This window comes from Bubalus bubalis, chromosome 2 (assembly GCF_019923935.1).
Source record: "Bubalus bubalis isolate 160015118507 breed Murrah chromosome 2, NDDB_SH_1, whole genome shotgun sequence".
In the NCBI taxonomy this organism is placed as follows: domain Eukaryota; kingdom Metazoa; phylum Chordata; class Mammalia; order Artiodactyla; family Bovidae; genus Bubalus; species Bubalus bubalis.
Window position 1 is genome coordinate 45523118 of NC_059158.1, and position 20618 is coordinate 45543735.

At 38.3% G+C, this 20618-nt stretch overlaps 1 protein-coding gene across 9 annotated transcripts in view; it reads left to right on the top strand.

Moving 5' to 3' along the window:
• Nucleotides 1–20618, top strand: part of LOC102412913 (muscular LMNA interacting protein) — a 299136-nt gene that overhangs the window by 231275 nt on the left and 47243 nt on the right. For all 9 annotated transcript variants that reach the window (XM_045163422.1, XM_045163421.1, XM_045163412.1 and 6 more), the window contains one exon: nucleotides 3429–3557. In XM_045163422.1, the coding sequence (XP_045019357.1) occupies nucleotides 3429–3557 (129 nt within the window). The remainder of the gene's footprint in view (nucleotides 1–3428; nucleotides 3558–20618) is intronic.

Sequence of the window (20618 nt, forward strand, 5' to 3'; positions counted from 1 at the left end):
ATCTGGAAAATCTGAAATAGAGAAATCTAATTAGACTAGTTATAATTAGAAACTATTTTTCTATTTTCTAATAGAAAATAGAAAATCTGAAGTAGAGAAAATAGGGAAAGAATCATTGTCGAATGGTCAGACGACCATCAGATTCAGGAAATTCATAGCAACATAAAGCATAAGGCCTGGTAGAGAAACAAATATGAAACATAAGTAACTGATTCTGATATTAAAGCTATTAATATTTGATATCCAACCAACCAGAAGAGTGTCTTTTCTGGACTCACCCTGGAGGTTGAGGAAACCAAGAGAGATGATCCGAGTGGAAGGTTCCAGGTCAGGATAACCCAACACATCAACCTGCTAGCAATGCGGGGACCAGGGGACCTTGTTTTCCTGGCAGGGAGAGTCTTCTAGCATCTCATGTGCATCTGACCAGATTTCTCGCCTCTGCTTTCATCTTTCTGCTGCTGCTGTCAAGCTTAGCTCCTAAAATTCCATGCTGGCTTTCGAACCTGGTAAACCCTAAGTACTGGGGTTGTACTGATTTCCTACTTTCCAAAGGAGGTGGAAATTAGGAGAAGGAACAGGAATAGAAGTGGCAGGAACGAGAAATGTAATAGGAAGTCGTGTGGAAAAGAGAGGCCTGAAATCTGGACAGTTTTGCATTATGACCGAGATATCAGGCTTCCCCGTTACAGGTGGCTGTAGAAATCAGTATTTGCCTGGGCTTTGTTCTCGTGTTGGTTCATTGGAGGATATGACTCTCATGTGTATGCTCACCTGTGCAATTTCACATATAATTGGGTGTTATTAGGTTGGTGAAAAAGTAATTGCGGTCTTGGACTGTGAATTTTCAATCATTGTAACTAGGCTCAAACACATCTTTATTAATCAAAATAGGAACCATTACAATCAGCATGTTTTTGTCAGTGAGAAATACATTTGTTTATTCCTGTAGCCTAAAAATCCATGCTTCAGGATTCGACAAACTCTTAGAAAGCATCTTCTACCTTCTGCTGGTTGTGGAAGCATTTTCCCTGCAAAAAGTTGTTGAGATGCTTGAAGAAGTGGTAGTCAGTTGGAGAGAGGTCAGGTGACTGTAACGTTGCCAGATTTGTTCAACTTTTGGAGCGCTGGTTGTGTGATACGTGGTTTATTATTGTCATGGAGAAAAATTGGGCCCATTCTGTTGACCAGTGCTGGCTGCAGGCATTGCAGTTTTCAGTACATCTCATCAATTTACTGAGCATACTTCTCAGATGGGATGCAGAAAGCTGTAGTGGATCACCAGACATTACCTTTTATTGGTGCAAGTTTGGCTTTGGGAAGTGTTTTGGAGATTCTTCTCAGTCCAAGCACTGACCTGGTCATTGTTGATTGTTGTATAAAATCTACTTTTCATCACACATCACAGTCTGATTGAGAAATGGTTTGTTATTGTTGCATAGAATAAGAGAAGATAACACTTAAAAATGATGATCTTTTTGATTTGCAGTCAGCTCACGAGGCACCCACTTATTAAGCTTTTACACATAATTTGCTTCACATGCCAAATGACCATAGAATGGTCAACACTGAGTTCTTCAGCAGCTTCTCATGCAGTCATAAGAGGATCAGCTTCGATGACGGCTCTTAGTTGGGTGCTGTCAACTTCTGATGGCTGATCACCGCACTCCTAATCTTCACGTCTCTCGTCTCCTTTGCAAAACTTCTTGAGCCACGACTGCCTGTATGTTCGTTAGCAGTTCCTGGGCAAAATGTATTGTTGACGCTGCAAGTTGTCTCCGCTGCTTTACCATCTTGAACTTGAATAAGAAAATTGCTCAAAGTTGCTTTTGGTCTAAAATCATTTCCCTAGTCTAAAATAAATACAAAATATGCAGCAAGTAGTAAGTCATCAGCAAAAAACATAAAGCAAGAAATGCACATTAAAATGATATATAACATAACCACGTTTATTTGAGAATGCATTCCAATATCAAACAGCAAAGTTCAGCAATGCATAATCACAATTACTTTTGGACCAACCTAATACTTGCTTACTTTTCCCCTCTGGAAAGAAATCAGTTTCTTAAATGGGAGATATTTCCCAGCCCAGCCTGTGGAAAATAGAGACTTTCCTCCATCTTTATTTGCCCAGTTGGCACAGAAATGAAAGTCGCCTGGGAAAATATGAGCTGAAAAAAATTGTTGCAGAGTGGTACTTATTCAAGCCTCAAAACATAACCAATGGCTTGTATGGCAGCAAGATAGATATTCATCCTTAAGGCTTAACTAGTGAGCATCAGCACGGACTGAAGAGAGCTAATTTTCTATTTTCTGCAAAGAAATGGACCTGATAAGAATGATTACAGCAAAGTGCTCATACAGAAAAAAATGTCACAACTTTTTATCGAATTATTGTTTGGGATGTTTCTGTAAACTTATCCGTCATTTTGTGACACTTTACAATGTAACAAGACTTTTGTGTTTGTGAAACATCATTTTGAAATTGCCCCAAACTACATTTCTCCCTTTCCCTCTCTTGTCTAACTGATGTTGGGTATAAATCCATGAATTTTGAATGACTGGCCTATTCACTCAGACTTTTGATTGCAAATTATAGAGGTCAACCTGAGTTTACAAAAGGGAATTTTGTGTTAAAGAAAAGGAAAGTCTCAGGGAGTCTCAGACCAGAAATCTTGCTTGGTTCCAGGGATGTTTTGGCATTCAGTTCTGGAAAGCCCTCAAGTGTGTTTCCTCTACCGGCTGCTTCTCCTTATACTTTGCTGTATTTTTCTTGATCTCATCAGATCTGCTTTTATGGCAGAGTAAGGCTTTCCCAAAGCTCCCAGATTTACATAGTATCATTTCCATCTCCTAGCATGACTAAAGAGCAGATTAAAGCCCTGCTCCATATTCTTGGGAGAAGCCCCTACCCTCTCGGGTCAGAACGCCACCCCTGTCTGGTTTCATTATCGGGAGTCTGAACATGGATTCTGGGATTTTAGGGTGTGGAGGGCGGGGGCAGTTTCCAGAAGAAGAAAGTTGTTATGGACTTGGTGAATTGTACCGAATTCATCTCTCCTATCATGCCCCAAATGGGTATGCTGCCTGGCCCTGAGGATGCCGTCACTAAATATTTGTCAAATGAAATATTTATTGGCTGAAAGTGCTGGTAAAGATACTTGACTAGACAGATGAAGATGTTTTGGCATTTTGAATGTCATGATAGTAGATCTTTTTAAATTGATTACTGTATAACAGGTCACTTAAAACTAAAGCTACTTTACTTAAAATCTTTTGATTTCTGGCTATTTATGTATTTATAAAAGCATTTAAAAATTAAAAATAATAAATTGCTGTGAGAACGTTTGAATGAATTAATACACTTATGTATTCATTTTAATAGTATTTTTTTCTTTATTTCTAAAAAATCATTGACATTCATGAAGACAAAGCCTGGAGTAATTCGCCCCGTACCAGTAAAATCCAAAGTATTACTGAAAAAAGAGGAGGAAGTCTATGAACCCAACCCTTTCAGTAAATACCTGGAGGATAACAGTGACTTCTTTTCTGAGCAGGTGAGTGTACACATGAAAATGTCTTTGATATTTGGATAAATAACTGTACAAAATACAGAGATGCCCTAATGAATAGAGCATGTGCAGGAAAATGTCATTGGAATAACCTTAGCAATTTAAAAAAAGCTCCATTTTCTGCATAATAAAAATTCTTAAGTATTTCCAGGATGTTTGGAAGTATTTAAAGGCTTTTGTCTAAAATTTTTCTACCTAGTGCTGGTATTATTTTGGGGATTAAGACATTACTTTCTATGAAGACATCATGGAGTCTTCATGTGATATAATGTCGCATCTTGTTACTAAAATACCGTTTCCTCTTGAAGTGACATAGTTTTTTAGGTTTGGTAGTACTTTAGTACATTTGACAAAAGATCTATTGTTTGGATTCCTATCAACTTAGTAGAGATGATGTGATCCCCTAGATTGAGTGGTGCCAGGTAGGGAATAGGAGGTTAAGTTATTTTAAGGTATTTTTTTGTTTGTTTATGTACTAAAAAGGTAAATCCCCCTTATATATCCTATTGTTGGAGAATGTTTATTGGAAGGTTGTTAATGATGCTTTATAAGACATTTGGGGAAAGCATGAAGATATACATTTAGACAGTATAAAATTTCATACATTATCTCAAAGAGAAACTTGCATCTTTGTTTGTCTTCTTCCAATGCAACAAATAGGCATAGGTTATATATTTTATATCTCAAACTTTATTACGTGCTTAAGCAATGCAAACAATCCAGAAACCTTTGTGGATATAACCGGGAAACACAAGATCACCACCACATTTGGTAATATATAATAGAATAGACTTACAAAGGAACATAAAGTGCTGTACTCTTTAAACTTTAGTTTGAAAATGATAACTAACCAATTCTTGGAAATAGAAATTCTGTTCATATTTGTGAAACATAAGAAATATCTCGTCTCACTTTATGACACTGAGCAAGGCGTTTCATCTCGCCCCGTTCCAGTATCTTAATGCATAAGATGAGGTGTTCTGATGAAGTATTTAAGGATCCTTCAAATTTTAAAATCTGGTTTACTTAAAATCTAAGAATATGACCAGGCTCAAAGTCTTGAAAAAGTTCATTATAAATACTTTCTCATGCTTAGCTATAGTTTTTATTTATAAAATGGAGATGATAATATTTTCTGCTTATTTGTATATACTTTGTGAAAACTGATAGGATTTCAATAAGTTAAACATTTTTAGAGGGCACTAATATCATTGAAGGAAATGGCAACCCACTCTAGGGTTCTTTCTTGGAGAATCCCAGGGACGGGGAAGCATGGTGGGCTGCCGTCTATGGGGTCGCACAGAGTCGGACACGACTGAAGTGACTTAGCAGCAATATCATTGAAAATGATAATTAGAGGCAATTTTTTCCATTTTTCAGGGGGAAAAAAGCCCTCAATTTAAATTAGAAAAGTCCTATTGATATATAAGGTTGTGTTCACTAAATTTGCACATAAAAGAAATGGAAATTCCTCTTAGGAAAGCATGTTTCCATTATCAGTAAAAGCATTCATTAGATATCTAAAGATACTAATCATTTAGAGGCTTAATGTGACATTTTAGACAATAAGGGATTATTATAAAAATTTATAAAAGTTATCTATTGTTATATGATAAAATGCTGACACAAAATAAATTTCACATATTATCCATGCAATATATTCTTTAAATATGATCTAATGTTATAAAGTAAAAATTGTATTCTTTTTTATTAGTATAGTTTCAAATTTATGCATTTTACCTTGAACAAGATTCTTTGCAGAATATCAAGTTAATCTTCCTATACAGTATCACAATTTACTGTCCTCTGGAATGATAAATTCCATTTTCAGGTGTAGGAAATTATTTTCATTAAAAGAAGTTGCCAATTCTTTTCACAGCTTTTCCTGACTATATAGCAAGCTTAAAGTTCTATGTATATACACCATAAACCAATGTATTTTCAGATAATTAGTGCACAATTTTAGTTCTTTTGTTAAGTATTTTGGTGCCACAGACATAAACTTATTTATATTTTCTTTCAATCAATTTATTCTTGTGTGTATCCTAACTTCTGTGTCAGGGGACTATCAAAATTCAAAGAAGTCTAACAGAGTACTTAAAAGTGAATTCCATACTTTGCCTGGTTTTATTCATTGACTTTGCAGGAGAGGAAAAATGCGTATAATAAGAAACCAGGAAACTGCGTATGCTATCAATTGGCCTCTAGATTGAGCTGTAACTAATATCTCATTGTGGCCAGAATTGACAATGGAGGCAGATACAAAAGGCAGCTCCCAGGTGTAGCTGCTGCGAGTTCCTTAAACAATACATTGAGTAGCAACAATTTATGGTTTCAGTGTGGCTGCTTCATCAGAACTTAGCAGGAGGGAGTCTACTCAAGTGTATTCCGTTCTGGTCACTATTATTGTCTCCTTCACTGGTGCCACAGAATAAATTGAATGGTTCCCCACACTCAGCTGATCTCAGCCATCCATGTAATGGAGAATACTTCAGCCTGACAGTTGAGCCAAATTGGAGCAGCTCATATTCACTAATCTGCCTCGTCCTGGGGATAGTTCCACATGACAGGAAGTGCTGAATGGGATTGTTAAGTCAGTAAATTTCCCCTGGCAGCTTCAGTGCCATAAAATATGATTTCAAAACTCTATGTTACAAAATGTCAGACACCAAAGATGATGAGACCAGATGGAAATGTATTTACTATAGCTTCAGAAGGTACAATAGGGCAGTCTTTTGAACTGATAATGAACTGAAATTTTGCCTGGAGATACCCTCTGAGTATTAAAAGCAAAGTTTGAAACCAAATGCATAATTGAGTCATTGAGACTTATTAATCAACAACTTTTGCATCAAAATGGCATAGGCCAGGATCTACCATTCTATATTAGATGAATTTTTAAACAAAGACACTTCAGAATGAAGCTTAGGCTTCTCTGAAATTACCTTTCAATCCATTATTATATCAATTTGTCGCCCTTTTGAGTTCTTACAGAATATCCTCAACACTCCATATATAGATATAAAACTATGATGATGTACTTTGAAGCATAGTTTTGTTAATAACTAAAGGTTGGGTTGGAAAATAATTAACAGAATTGGTTGGACAAATGGACATCCAGAAGATATAAAGGTTTAGAAAATCAATTCGCTGATGAAAATAAAGATACTGAAGAGAGGCATGGCTTTTTGTTTATCTGTGTGAGTTTTCAAAATATATTGATTTTTTTCTGGTCATTCAATGTATTTAATTGGACAAAGTGAATTGCATTGGAGTCTCAACTCCAATGAAAAAGCAAAAGCAATTGCTAACCTCAGTTATATGACATGTATAAAACATTTTCCTCTCATTCTTTATAAATTAGTAATTCAACCCATACTGTTAGATATATCATTTCTTTCTTGAAGCCATAGAGAAATATAGGAAAAATATTTTGGACAGAATTGAAATGTTATATGACATGTATAAAACATTTTCCTCTCATTCTTTATAAATTAGTAATTCAACCCATACTGTTAGATATATCATTTCTTTCTTGAAGCCATAGAGAAATATAGGAAAAATATTTTGGACAGAATTGAAAGTTGAGGGGGGGTGATATTGTAGTTTAATCTGATTTTCCTGCAAATGTTTTTCTTTTCTCTTAAATGAAAAAGAATGCTTTCTAGCATGTATACCTCTTAAATTTTCTTTTCCTTCTAATTTGCTTCAACAGGAAAATTGCATGTTTTTGTGTGAAAATGATCATTTAATGAGTTTCCTTTGTACCATAGAGAATGTAAAAGGATAATTTAGAGAATTTTCTTTGTTGTAGCATTTACATTCTTTATTTTACTTCTGAGTTTTCTTAGCCATCTGACTGCCCTACCAAACTATCTGCCTGACATTCAACTTTAATGATTATGTGGATGACTTTCAGATTTCTATCTAATTATTCATCAAATTATATTTTTACTGTGATCGTCCCCTGCACTTCTTCATGTCACTCATGTTTTATAGTTACTGAGCAGACACTCACCATGTCAAAAGGTGAACTAGATAATACTGCCTTTTTTTTCTGAATGACTTCTGTTTTTGCCACAAATTGCTACCTTTTTCAACATTTCTCAATCAAGGTGGCTCACTCTCTTTTATCATAAAATTATCTTTTATCTTGTTAATATTTTATTAGGAAATATTTTTTCAGATTAAAATGTTTAACCTTTTCAGATCTAGAAATGATTAAGTGATTTGGTGAATAGTTTTGGGGAGACAGAGCTTAAATTCCTTGTAGGGCTACATTTGTTTTTGAAGAGTTAAGCCTAGAGATTCAGCTTCTCCAAGTTCTACCAGGTTATTTTTCTTATTCATGTAATGAAATCCTTGTGCGTTTTTCTCTTCTTATTTCTTTCCTCCCTCCTCCCTCCCTTCCTTTCTTCCTGCATGCCTTCCTTCTTTCCTCCTCTATAGGTAATAGATAATAGATGATTTTCATATATGGGTTATGTACTATATGTAATAGATAATTTCTCATCAGTACAATAAAACTTTTTAATAGTGAAAAATTGTCCTATGGAGACAGAATACACTTTTTCCTCCAGGATATAATCAGTTAGGATTCCCCTCTTCAAACTTAGGCTTTTATCTCTCCCTTTTATTTATTATTGTTATTATTAGCATTGCTTTAAGCTTTCTCTTGACCTTGTGTATGTATCATGGAAGACAGAAGCTAAGGGCTGCAGGGTCTGCACAGCTAAGGGAGACGTCTTCTGTCCCCCTCTGCTGCTTTCTGTAGGATTAGGAATCTTAGATTTTTACTTGCTTTAAAACAAACACATAAAGAAGACTTATTTGTCAATTCTGTCATAATAGACAGAATACTTCTAATAATTAGTTAAGCAACTGAATTCTAAAAATTAGTGAAGCTTCAGAGCATTAATAGTTTAACAAATAGTGAATACGTAGCACCTGTCCCCCAATCCACTGGGAAACAGTGACGATCTGAAAACTTTAAGCAAATATGTCCTGTTTCGTTAACTCCTCAGATGTCTTTATTTGTGAGAGATGACCATGACCATATTTAGAGCCTCTCATGTAAATTGTATTCCTCTTTTTCTGTTTTTTGTTGTGGTTGAGTTTAACCTTTAGTTTCATTTTTATCTACATCTGATAGGATTGAGGTCTATGGCATAAAAAGTTGTATTCATTAAATCTAAATTTTTATCAATTCTAATTGGGAGGCTAAGTTTCTTTTTTTAAAAAAAATTAAAATTAAAGACCTAAATAGACGTTTCTCCAAGAAGAAATATAGATGGCTAATAAACACAGGAAAAAATGCTCAACATTGCTTCAGTCAAGTCTGACTCTTTATGACCCCATGGGCTGTATAGTCTGCCAGGCTCCTCTGTCCATGGGATTCTCCAGGCAAGAATACTGGAGTGGGTTACCATGCCTTCCTCCAGGAGATCTTCCCAACCCAGGAATCAAACCTGCATCTCTTAGGTCTCCTGCACTGGCAGACGGGTTCTTTGCCACTAGCGCCAACTGGGAAGCCCCTCACTCATTAGATAAATGCAATTCAAAATACAGTGAGTATCACATTACATTGGCCAGAAAGGCCGTCGTCAAAAAATCTACAAGCAATAAATGCTGGAGTGTGTGGAGGAAATGAACCCTCTTGCCACAGTGCGCTGTTGATGGGAATGCAAACTGATACAGACACTATATAGAAGAGTGTGTGTGTGTGCGTGTGTGGTTGCCTCAGTCATGTCTGACTCTTTGTGACCCCGTGGACTGTAGCCCACCAGGCTCCTTCATCCATGGGATTCTCCGGATAAGAATACTGCAGTGGGTTGCCATGCGCTCCTCCAGGGCATCTTCTCAACCCAGGGATTGAACCTGCATCTCTTATGTCTCATGCGCTGGCAAGAGGGTTCTTTACCACTGGTGCCACTTGGGAAGCCCCAGAGAACAGAAATGGAGATTCCTCAAAAAAGCTAGGAATAAAACTACCATATGACCTAACAATCCCACTACTGTTAGGTCATGTACCCTGAGGAAACCATAAAAGCAACAAAGAACATATGAACAATGTGAAAAAGACAATGAGACAAAAAGACACATCTTCCCAGTGTTCCTTGTAGCACTATTTACAATAATTAGGACATGGAAGCAAGCTAGATGTCCATCAACTGATGAGTGGATAAAGAGGTTGTGCTGCATATATACAATGGAATATTACTCAGCCATAAAAAGGAACACATTTGAGTCAGTTCTAACGAGGCAAATGAACCTAGAGCCTATTATACAGAGTGAAGTAAGTCAGAAAGAAAAAAAACAAATATCATATAATAATGCATATGTATGGAATCTAGTGGAGAAGGCAATGGCACCCCACTCCAGTACTCTTGCCTGGAAAATCCCATGGATGGAGGAGCCTGGTAGGCTGCAGTTTATGGGGTCGCTAAGAGTCGGACACAACTGAGCGACTTCACTTTGACTTTTCACTTTCATGCATTGGAGAAGGAAATGGCAACCCACTCCAGTGTTCTTGCCTGGAGAATCCCAGGGACGGGGGAGCCTAGTGGGCTGCCGTCTATGGGGTCACACAGAGTTGGACATGACTGAAGCGACTTAGCAGCAACAGCATGGAATCTAGAAAAATGGTACTGATGAACCTATTTGCAGGATGGTAATGGAGACACAGACATAGAGAGCAAAACTTGACACAGTGGGGGAAGTATAGGTGGGACGGATTGAGAGAGTCGCACTGAAACATATACATTACCCTGTGTAAAATAGATAGCAAGTGGGGATTTGCTGAATGACCCAGGGAGCTCAAACCTGGTGCTCTGTGACAGCCTAGAGGGGTGGAATGGGATGGAAAGTGGGAGGGAGGCTGGAGAGTATGAGGGGACATGTGTATACCTATGACTAGTTCATGTTGATATAGGACAGAAATCAACCCAATATTGTAAAGCAATTATCCTCCAATTAAAAATAAATTAAAAAAAATTAAGTTTCTTTGAATATTCCAGCTTTAAATTAAGCTTTTCTCTGTATATTTGTTTGAGAAAAGCCAGGGAAAGGCAAGACAAACAGTACCTAAAATAAGGTTTTGTTAAAATATAGAATTTAAAATTCTCTATTGTGCTCACCTTAAAAGTATCATTCAACAGGATTTCAAAAGAGTGAAGGTAGCTGTGTAAAATAATTTTAAGTAATAGGCAAAATAAGGGTTATTCAAAAATTAGAAAGTTCATTTTATTTGTGAAAAAAATATGCATCTTATGTTTTACTTCAGAGGATTCTGTTTCTCAACCCATGTTGAACTTTGAATCAACATCAGCCTATGAATAGAACTCAATGGCTTTGTCTGATATACCAGAACACTGTCTACAATGATCTCCTCCAACTCCACCCAAACAGGTTCAATCCCACAGCTTTGTTAAGATGATTTGGGGACTAGTTAATCAAAATAAATATATGTAGCAAAATGCAACCTGGGGTGAGGGGCTTATGGTTTCCTTTCTTTCTGTTTTTTTTTTTTTTTAATTGAATGTTTCCTTGACCCATGAGAAATGGAATCCAAGTAGAATACATCTTGAGGAGGACATACTAAAAACTGGATATATTCTTTGACTATAAATGCTAAGATTAATGTGTTTAGAATAAATGTTACAATCTCTAACCATTGGAGAGATTGTTAGGTATTTTACTTTTTAGGAATTTCACTATAATACATGTTTTTAATTGGGGTATAGTTCCTTTACAACGTTTTGTTGGTTTCTGGTGTACAAGAAAGTGAATCAGCTGTGTGTATACACCCATCCCCTCCCTCTTGGACCTCCTCCGCACCAACCCTTGCCTCATCCCCTGGCCCTCGGTCATCACAGGGCACAGAGCAGAGCTTCCTGTGCTATACAGCAGGTTTCTACTAGCTATCTCTTTTATACATGGGAGTGTGTGTAAGTGTGGGGGAGATTAGACAGACTTTGTATGATGACAGATATAAAGGTCACAGGAAGATATGGAAGTTTGAAGCTGATTCATATGAAGAGAATTAGGAACCTTCTCTTCCTCACTGTGATCTAAGATAAAATAACTTTAAGCTTGTCATATTGGCAGAGAAAATGATAAATCCAAATGAGAAGAACAGCCAAGAGAGTGCATAGGCCAGAAGGAAGCAGAGAGCTCAGACTGGTAAATAAACTATTTTTTAAATCCCATTAAAGAAACCAAAGAGCTTCAGCAGTCCAACCTGCAAAAACTGAGATCAGGTTAGTGAAGCGAGTGATTTAAAATAAATATATGGAAAAATAGAAAACAGGATTAAAGTGTATTTTTCTTTATCTCAAAGGCTATGTGAAAAGAGCTATCTGCAGTAAATTTGTAAAGGATTGGCGATTCCTTTGAGATGGAAGAGCTAGTAGGTTTTTAGAGTTTTTCAAAATATTGTTCTAATCTCCAAATCTAGACATCCTAAGTGAAATTTACTCTACTATAGCCCAGCCTTCCAAATACCAATTTGCTTTATGAACCCCTATATCTTTAATATTTCTGAAAACAGAAAATGCATTTGGTAAGAAACCGCTTACCAAGAACTGAATTGTCAGTTATCCTTGTCTAGTAGAGCAGAAAGGCTTAGCATATTTTACCTGCTCAAATCAAAACAAGTATATGTGATATTTATCCCATTGGGTAAGCTCAGAAAAATAGAGGTGTTTTTCTCAATCTGTGGCTTAATGGATTCTGGGAAGCCTTAGACCCTTGTGAATTGCATCTCATAGCAGGATTGGCTCTTTGCAGTGTATCCTCGTATGCGTGTGCTTAGTCACTCAGTCATGTCTGAGTCTTTGTGACCCCATGTACTGCAGCCCCAGGCTCCTCTGTCCTTGAGGATTCTCCAGGCAAGAATAGTGGAGTGGATTGCCATGCGCTCCTCCAGGGGATCTCCCCAACCCAGGGATCAAACCCAGGTCTCCTGCATTGCGGGTGGATTCTTTACCATCTGAACCACCAGGAAAGTCCAAGAATACTGGAGTGGGTAGCCTATTCCTTCTCCAGGGGATCTTCCTGACCCAGGAATCAAACCAGGGTCTCTTGCATTGCATGTGGATTCTTTACCAGCTGAGCCACCAGGGGGACCCTTTGCAGTGTATTCTTAGGTTGGACTGGTTTCACCTCTCATTCAGGCAAGATCTGATGCCTTTATTCATTCTGATGTATAACTGAACCAAAGGGGAAGTAGGGCAGCTTGGTTTTGTGGAAAGAGCTCTGAAGTGTGTGTAGTTGTGATTGTGTGGTTAGCCAGTTCTACCCAGTGCATCTGTGAACTCTGAACCTGATTGATGAAGAGAGGGAGCTAGACTGGGCAGTGGTTCTCATCTGGTATGAATTGCCCCAGCCATTATTATCTTGCCTGGAGCTTGGGGTACTACGGACATGCAGTGGCCAGAGGCCAGGGAAGCTGCTAAACATGACGGCAGTGGCCAGGACGGTGCCCCAGGGCAAAGACTTACTCTGCTCCAAATGTCACTAGTACAAGAGTTGAGAGGCCCTAGACTAGCCCATCTCTTGTCTCCCTTCCAGTTCCAAGAATTTTATGATTAATGATGCTTAATGCCACCCATGCCAGGGACATTTCTGTTCAACCAACATTGGTTAGGTGACTTTTTTTGTGTTTGAACTAAGCAATTATTCCTATTTGATTGACACAGAAGAGATGAACAAGTCTCCATTTATGAAATTTTCCACATTCCACGGAGCCTCTACTCATAATGATAGCCCTGTTTGACAAGGGACATGCATTTGCATCGGCTCTGGCTTTGTCAGCAAGATTATAGCTTCCCTACTTTCCCAAACATTTCTCTCTCTTTCTTGTATTTCCCCAATTGTTAGGTGTCAGGACAATTAACTAAAAGAGAAATTCAAAAAAGGGGGGCAGTCTGATGGTAACTGTTAAAACATTAGCATCACACTAAGTTGGACTAAGTCATTCCTGCTCCTGAATTTAATTATACATCTGCAAATGAGGGTGTTGTATGAAGTACTTTCAAAGGTACCTCCTTACTGTGAAATTTTGTGTTCATGCCTTTAAATATTATCGGGATGCTTCTGAGGTTTCACATCCTTAGGTGATCCAAAAACCAGGGGAAAAAAAAGATCGAGTATTAATCAGGTCATAACTCTAGAGAGATGGAAAATCTTTTAATTTACTATCTAGGTCAAAATCATGACAAATAATACCCATCTCCAGAGAGCTTACTTTGATTTTTTTTTCTTTTTGATTGAGCAATTTAGGGTAGATAAACTTTTATTTTGACTTTTCCTTAAAAAAATCCTATTTAATTCCTATGTGTGGAGTATTAAGAAACCATCAATATGATTCAGAGTCATTATTTCACTTTGAATAACTATAGTTTTGTTTTGCTTTTCCTTAAACTAAAATCCCTGGGGGGGGAGAAATGATATATTTTCAAAATTAAATTTAAATATATATGTATACAGAGGTGGGCACAGCAACGCAATCCAGTTTTCTTGCTTGGAGAATCCAATGGACAGAGGAGCCTGGCAGGCTGAAGTTCATAGGGTCACACAGAGTCAGACATGACTTTAGTGATTTAGCACGCATGCATGTATGTATACATATATTCCTATAAAAGTCACAAACATATAACAGCCTTTATCGGGGTCCTGGTATTGGTTACTTAAATTATTTTTTTTCCATTTGCAAACTTGACAGCTATTTCCTTTGCAAACATCCTGAATAGGAAGGCCAAGTAGGCAGACTAAAATTTAAATAACAATGTTTCTATAATGAAAGTGAAGATGTTTTTGTAAGTCTTTGCCATATCTGAATTTCCCATTTCTGCATTCTTTAAATACAGAAGATACCATACTTTAATTCCTTTGTTTCACAACCACAAAAGACTTTGGGATAATCCTTGCAGTGAACTTGGGGGATAATTTTTGCTTTTCTAAATCTCTCTATAAGGTGATGCTAGACTAGGTGACACAGCTCTGTACAGGAAACACAATTTTGTTCCTGAACCTCAATGTTTTCACTTAAGGTTCTCGGTAAAACAATAATAGATTCAAAGGAACAAAACCTCAGGATATTAAAAATTGCAAGATCATTTTTCTTTAAAATTGTAACACTTTGTTAACATACAATGTGAAGGCTACCTCTAGTGGTTCTTATATGTGAAATGTCGGAGAAGGCAATGGCACCCCACTCCAGTACTCTTGCTTGGAAAATCCCATGGACGGAGGAGCCTGTTAGGCTGCAATCCATGGGGTCGCTAAGAGTCGTACACGACTGAGCGACTTCACTTTCACTTTTCACTTTCATGCATTGGGGAAGGAAATGGCAGCCCACTCCAGTGTTCTTGCCTGGAGAATCCCAGGGACGGCGGAGCCTGGTGGGCTGCCATCTATGGGGTCACACAGAGTCGGACACGACTGAAGTGACTTAGCACAGCATATGTGAAATGTACCAAATTTCTCTTTGAAATTCAGTTGTAACTGTTACTACAAATCCTACCCTTAGATATGAGGATGGTATTAAGCCCTAGCTGCCCAGGTTGGTGGAAGGGCCATGGAGTGCAGACCTACAGAGCAGAAAGGGATGGACAGTAACCGCTGGTATGTGGTTCTTGCCATGATTTCCTGATGGATGATTTTGCTACGTCTCTCCATACTCACTTCCCTTCTGTTTCCTTTTAGCCTCCAGCCATTTATGTTTGTGCCAGGCTATGTAAAAAACCTGGATGACTTTTCAGGAAACAGGGCAGATAATATCCCTGTCCCCTTTGTGCTTAGATTCTAGTGGTTTGTAAATATCTGAACCTTAATCTCTGTTGCCTTCCTGCTACTCTTAACCTTCTCTGCAGCCCTCTGCACTTTCTCTCTCTGACTGTTGATTTCACACTCAGGCTACATACTCCATGGCCTGGTGTTTCCTTATCCATTAAGGGACCCTACCATGACTGGAGGGTTGGTTTGTTACTGGAGACTACTGGGCTTCCCAGGTGCCTCAGCGGGTATAGAATCTGCCTGCAATATGGGAGACCTGGGTTCAATCCCTGGGTTGGGAAAATCCCCTGGAGAAGTGAAAGGCTACTCACTCCAGTGTTCTGGCCTGGAGAGTTCCATGGGATCACAAAGAGTAGACATAATGGAGCGACTTTCACTTTCACTGGTCCAGCAGTGACTTTCCTGCTTCCTACAAAGGAGAGGAATGTGACAGAAGGCAATGGAAGGAACGGGCTTGGTGTGATCTTGGGAGTATCAGTCAACTTTCCGAACTTCAGAAACTTCTATTTTGTCCTTGAAAACTGGGACTACTAATCTCATTTCTAATGGTACACATACTCATGCTCATTTATGACTTAAAAAAAAATGTGTTTGGCCTGTCCATGCAGCATGTGGGATCCTAGTTCCCCTATTAGGGATTGAACCTGGGCCCTTTGCAGTAGAAGCCCAGATTCTCAACCACTGGACTGCCAGAAAAGTCCCCCCAGTCACTGTGAAAGGACTCTGGACACTTTAAAGGGAATGCTAAGTCGCTGCTGCTGCTGCTAAGTCACTTCAGTCCTGTCTGACTCTGTGCGACCCCATAGACTGCAACCCACCAGGCTCCCCCGTCCCTGGGATTCTCCAGGCAAGAACACTGGAGTGGGTGGCCATTTCCTTCTCCAATGCATGAAAGTGAAAAGTGCAAGTGAAGTCGCTCAGTCGTGTCCGACTCTCAGCGACCCCATGGACTGCAGCCTACCAGGCTCTTCCATCCATGGGATTTTCCAGGCAAGAGTACTGGAGTGGGGTGCCATTGCCTTCCGCATTAAAGGGAATACACTTTTCTAAATGTTTACTGTTGTTACTCTTTCTTCTAGAAGTACTATAATTTTGGAAGAAAGGAGTTGACTTTCTACTAAAGTGTCAGCAAATACATTCTCTTCTTTCTTCCCACCATGAAGAGAATGTATTTGCTGACACTTTAGTAGGAAGTCAGAGAAGCCTCTTTTCTTTGTTACTTTCTTACTTCTTCACCTTAAATTGTGCCTTTCCTCACAAAAACCTCCAGATCAGAATGGGGGGGTAAGAACTGAACTATATGTATAGAAAAACATAAAACTCCGCATTTTCATTCTCTGGTGCCCACTGTGATTGATTATAAAATACTTCCTCTTTCTTTTCCCATGAGCATGTCTCTATCAAATATCTTCATGTTTATTTATGTTTAAGGGGCTTTGCTGGTGGCTCAGACAGTAAAGAAGTAAAGTGAAGTGAAAGTTGCTTAGTTATGTCTGACTCTTTGTGACCCCATGGGGTGTATGTAGCCCACCACCTCTCTGTCCATGAAATTCTCCAGGCAAGAAAACTGGAGTGGATTCATGATGATGTTTGGCAGAAACCAACACAATTCTGTTAAACAATTATCCTTCAATTGTAAAATAAATAAATTTAAAATAAAAAATAAAAAAGAATACTGGAGTTTCTTCCCCAGGGAAGCCATTTCCTTCTCCAGGGCTTCCTCACTAGGGAATTTGGCTGCAATGTGGGAGACCCAGGTTCAATCCCTGGATTGGGAAGATCTCCTGAAGAAGGGCATGAAAACCCACTCTAGTATTCTTGCCTGGACACAGGAGCCTGGTGGGATATACTCCATGGAGTTACAAAGAGTTGGACACGACTAAGCGACTAACACTTTCACTTATCTATGTTATCTGCTCTGTGAAACTTGCTTTCAGCTAACTACAAACTTTCAGCACTAAATAATACAAATTCTGTCTTCAAAATTATGTTTTAATCCTTTAAAAACTTCTTTTTAAAATAGAGAATTTGAGATAGCTAAGCATATGCTACCTTTTTCATATTTCACAACTTTACATTTTTTGGTTCAAATCAGGACCTGAAATAGATGTGTTGCTTTAAGCATGTCTGCTTTTAAAACGCATATGAATGCTTCAAAATTGCAGTTGATAAGCAAGAAGTTATGCCATATGTTCAAAATTAAGAGACCTTATTTATTTTGGTCTGATGTAGTGAACTATCAATGATTTGAATCTCTTCCTAGTAATTTGGAGTCTCTGTGATCATATCTTTAAAATGTTGATACATCTTTGGCTGAAGGAGGCACTCTTTAAGAAATACATTGTAATTGTCCTTGCCTTTATGAACACTGCTGTTTGAAATTAAAACTGTAGCAGAAATGCTGTCCCTTTGATTCTAAATTGTTCTAGGCTTCAGGCAGGAAGGAAAAGCTGAAAATAAGTGCTGCATTTAAAAATAAGTGTTGTTTTCCCAAAGAGGTGGGAAGAAGAAAAAGAAGATGGATTTAAAGGCTCCCGTAATTTCCCCCAGCGGTGCTCTGAGTTCCCACAGGCACAGATAGCTATGTGGGGGTGCGAGGGGAAGCAGAAGCAAGGGGAAAGTGGATTTTCACCCTTCATTACTAAACAACAAGAAAGGAAGTAACTTTTGAAAACCAGATGGAACAAAAAAGCCTCAGATGTGCCAGCTTTAATGAGAAGAGTCCATATGCCTTCCAATGCCCTTTGGTGTTAAATAAATGGAAACAACTTTTGCCGTTGAACAATTTGACTTGATGCTAAATAGAAAGTGGGCTTTTTCTAGAGTGATGAATGTATTAGGTATTGCTATAGCATTATTTTTCGGATGCCTCTGTCAGTATCTAATTCTGCAGGCACTGTAGTTCTTTTAACAAACGCAGCTAAATGAATTTATTCACTGCATATTTGGTAATTTTTCTCTAATGAACAAAAATATTATTTGCTTCATAACTTCTTGTGTTCTTGGAGTTTTGCAGGATATTATAACATAATTCCTTTTTAAAAACCAACCTCTTAAATAAAGCTTATTTTGAAAAAGTTGTTCTATGTATTTTTATGTTGAAACAGAAAATTCTCAAGTAAGTGAAAAACACTGTATGGATTTTATGGGAAATTACTATGTTTACATATCTTGCTGAAAGAAACATAGACAAGAGAATTTTAGGGTTCTCGTTCTTCCCTCAAACACTAGAACCTTATGAGATTCATCGATTTAATGCTAAATCAGAGTAGAATGATGTTCATTGTCAGGAATCGTCTAGAATAGTGATCTCCAAAGAAAAAGGTACCAACGTCAAGATAATTCACTGGAAGGGAGGTGGGGTGCAGGCCAGACATAATAAATATTGTATTAATGCCTGTTTTTTAAAAACCTTTAGATTTAGGAGCTATGGCCTATGCGTCAGATCTGATCCACTACTACTTCTATATAGTTTCAGTGGCATACGGCCACATCTATTCATTTATGTATTATCCGAAGCTGCTTCCATGATATCATAGCAGGAGTAATTGTGACAAAATACATGATTTGCAAAGCCTACAAATACACTACCTAGGCATTTACAGTAAAAGTTGGCTTCTTACCAAAAACAGTAAGAAAGATTTTTTTTTAGCTTTTTTTTTTTCTGTATTGAAGTATATAGCTGATTAATAATGTTATGATAGTTTCAGGTGAATATACGTGTATCCATTTTCCCCCAAACCCTCCTCCCATCCAGGCTGCCACATAACACTGGGCAGAGTTCTCTGTGCTGTAGAGTAGGACCTTGCTGGTTATTCATTTTAAATATAGCAGTGTGTACATGTCGATACTAAACTCCCCAACTATCTCTCCCCACCATTCTTTCCCCCCGGGCAATCATAAGTTCGTTCTCTAAGAAAGATTTTAAGCTTTGTTGATGCATGTGGTTTTACATTAGTCTCTTTTGTAGGACTGAGTGTTGGACACTGGCAACTCATGTATATCCTAAGTGAGGTTTCCCAGGCAAGGGTCAGGGCTCTCCAGCTTTGTGCGATGGACAGAAAGTCCTCAGCTGGCTTTTATTACAGTTTGTGTGCCCAACTGGATGCAACATTTATCATTTCAACTATTTTTAAATATTCTTCATACAGTAAGCAAATACCTTTATTTTAATAACTTCTGCAAAATAATCTAGATTGAATATACCACTATTGATATAGAAAATGAATAAGAAACAACAAGAAGTGACCAGAGGTCATATAACACCTAGGTCTAGGATAAGCCTGCTGTCAGCCATAAATATAAGTTATAAACACTGATAACCTACTGGAATTTTACAAAAAGTAGGCCAAATTTCAAATAGCTCAACTGGAATTCCATCACCTCCACTAGCTTTGTTCGTAGTGATGCTTCCTAAGGCCCACTTGACTTCACATTCCAGGATGTCTGGTTCTAGGTGAGTGATCACAACATCATGATTATCTGGGTCGTGAAGATCTTTTTTGTACAGTTCTTCTGTGAAAGGAGATCCAACCAGTCCATCCTAAAGGAGCTCAGTCCTGGGTGTTCATTGGAGGGACTGATGTTGAAGCTCAAACTCCAAAACTTTGGCCACCTGATGTAAACAGCTGACTCATTTGAAAAGACCCTGATGCTGGGAAAGATTGAGGGCATGAGGAGAAAGGGATGACAGAGGATGAGATGGTTGGATGGCATCACCGACTCAATGGACATGGATTTGGGTGGACTCCGGGAACTGTTGATGGACAGGGAGGCCTGGCATGCTGTGGTTCATGGGGTTGCAAAGAGTTGGACATGACTGGGCAACTGAACTGAACTGAGGCCAAATTTGAAATTATTAATTTTTTTAATTTTTAGTTTTAATTGGAAGATAATTGCTTTACAATCTTGTGTTGGTTTCTGCTGTTCAACAGCACAAATCAGCCATAAGTATATACATATTCCCTCCTTCTTGAGCCTTCCTCCCACCCACCCTCAATCCCACCCCTCTAGGATGTCACCGAGCATCAGGTGCGGTTCACTGTGTTATCCAGCAGCTTCCCACTAGCTGTCTGTTTTACACATGGTAGTGTATATATTGGAGAAGGAAATGACACCCACTCCAGTGTTCTTGCCTGGAGAATCCCAGGGACGGCGGGGCCTGGTGGGCTGCCGTCTATGGGGTCACACAGAATCGGACATGACTGAAGCGACTTAGCAGCAGCAGCAGCACCAGTGATTATGTCAATA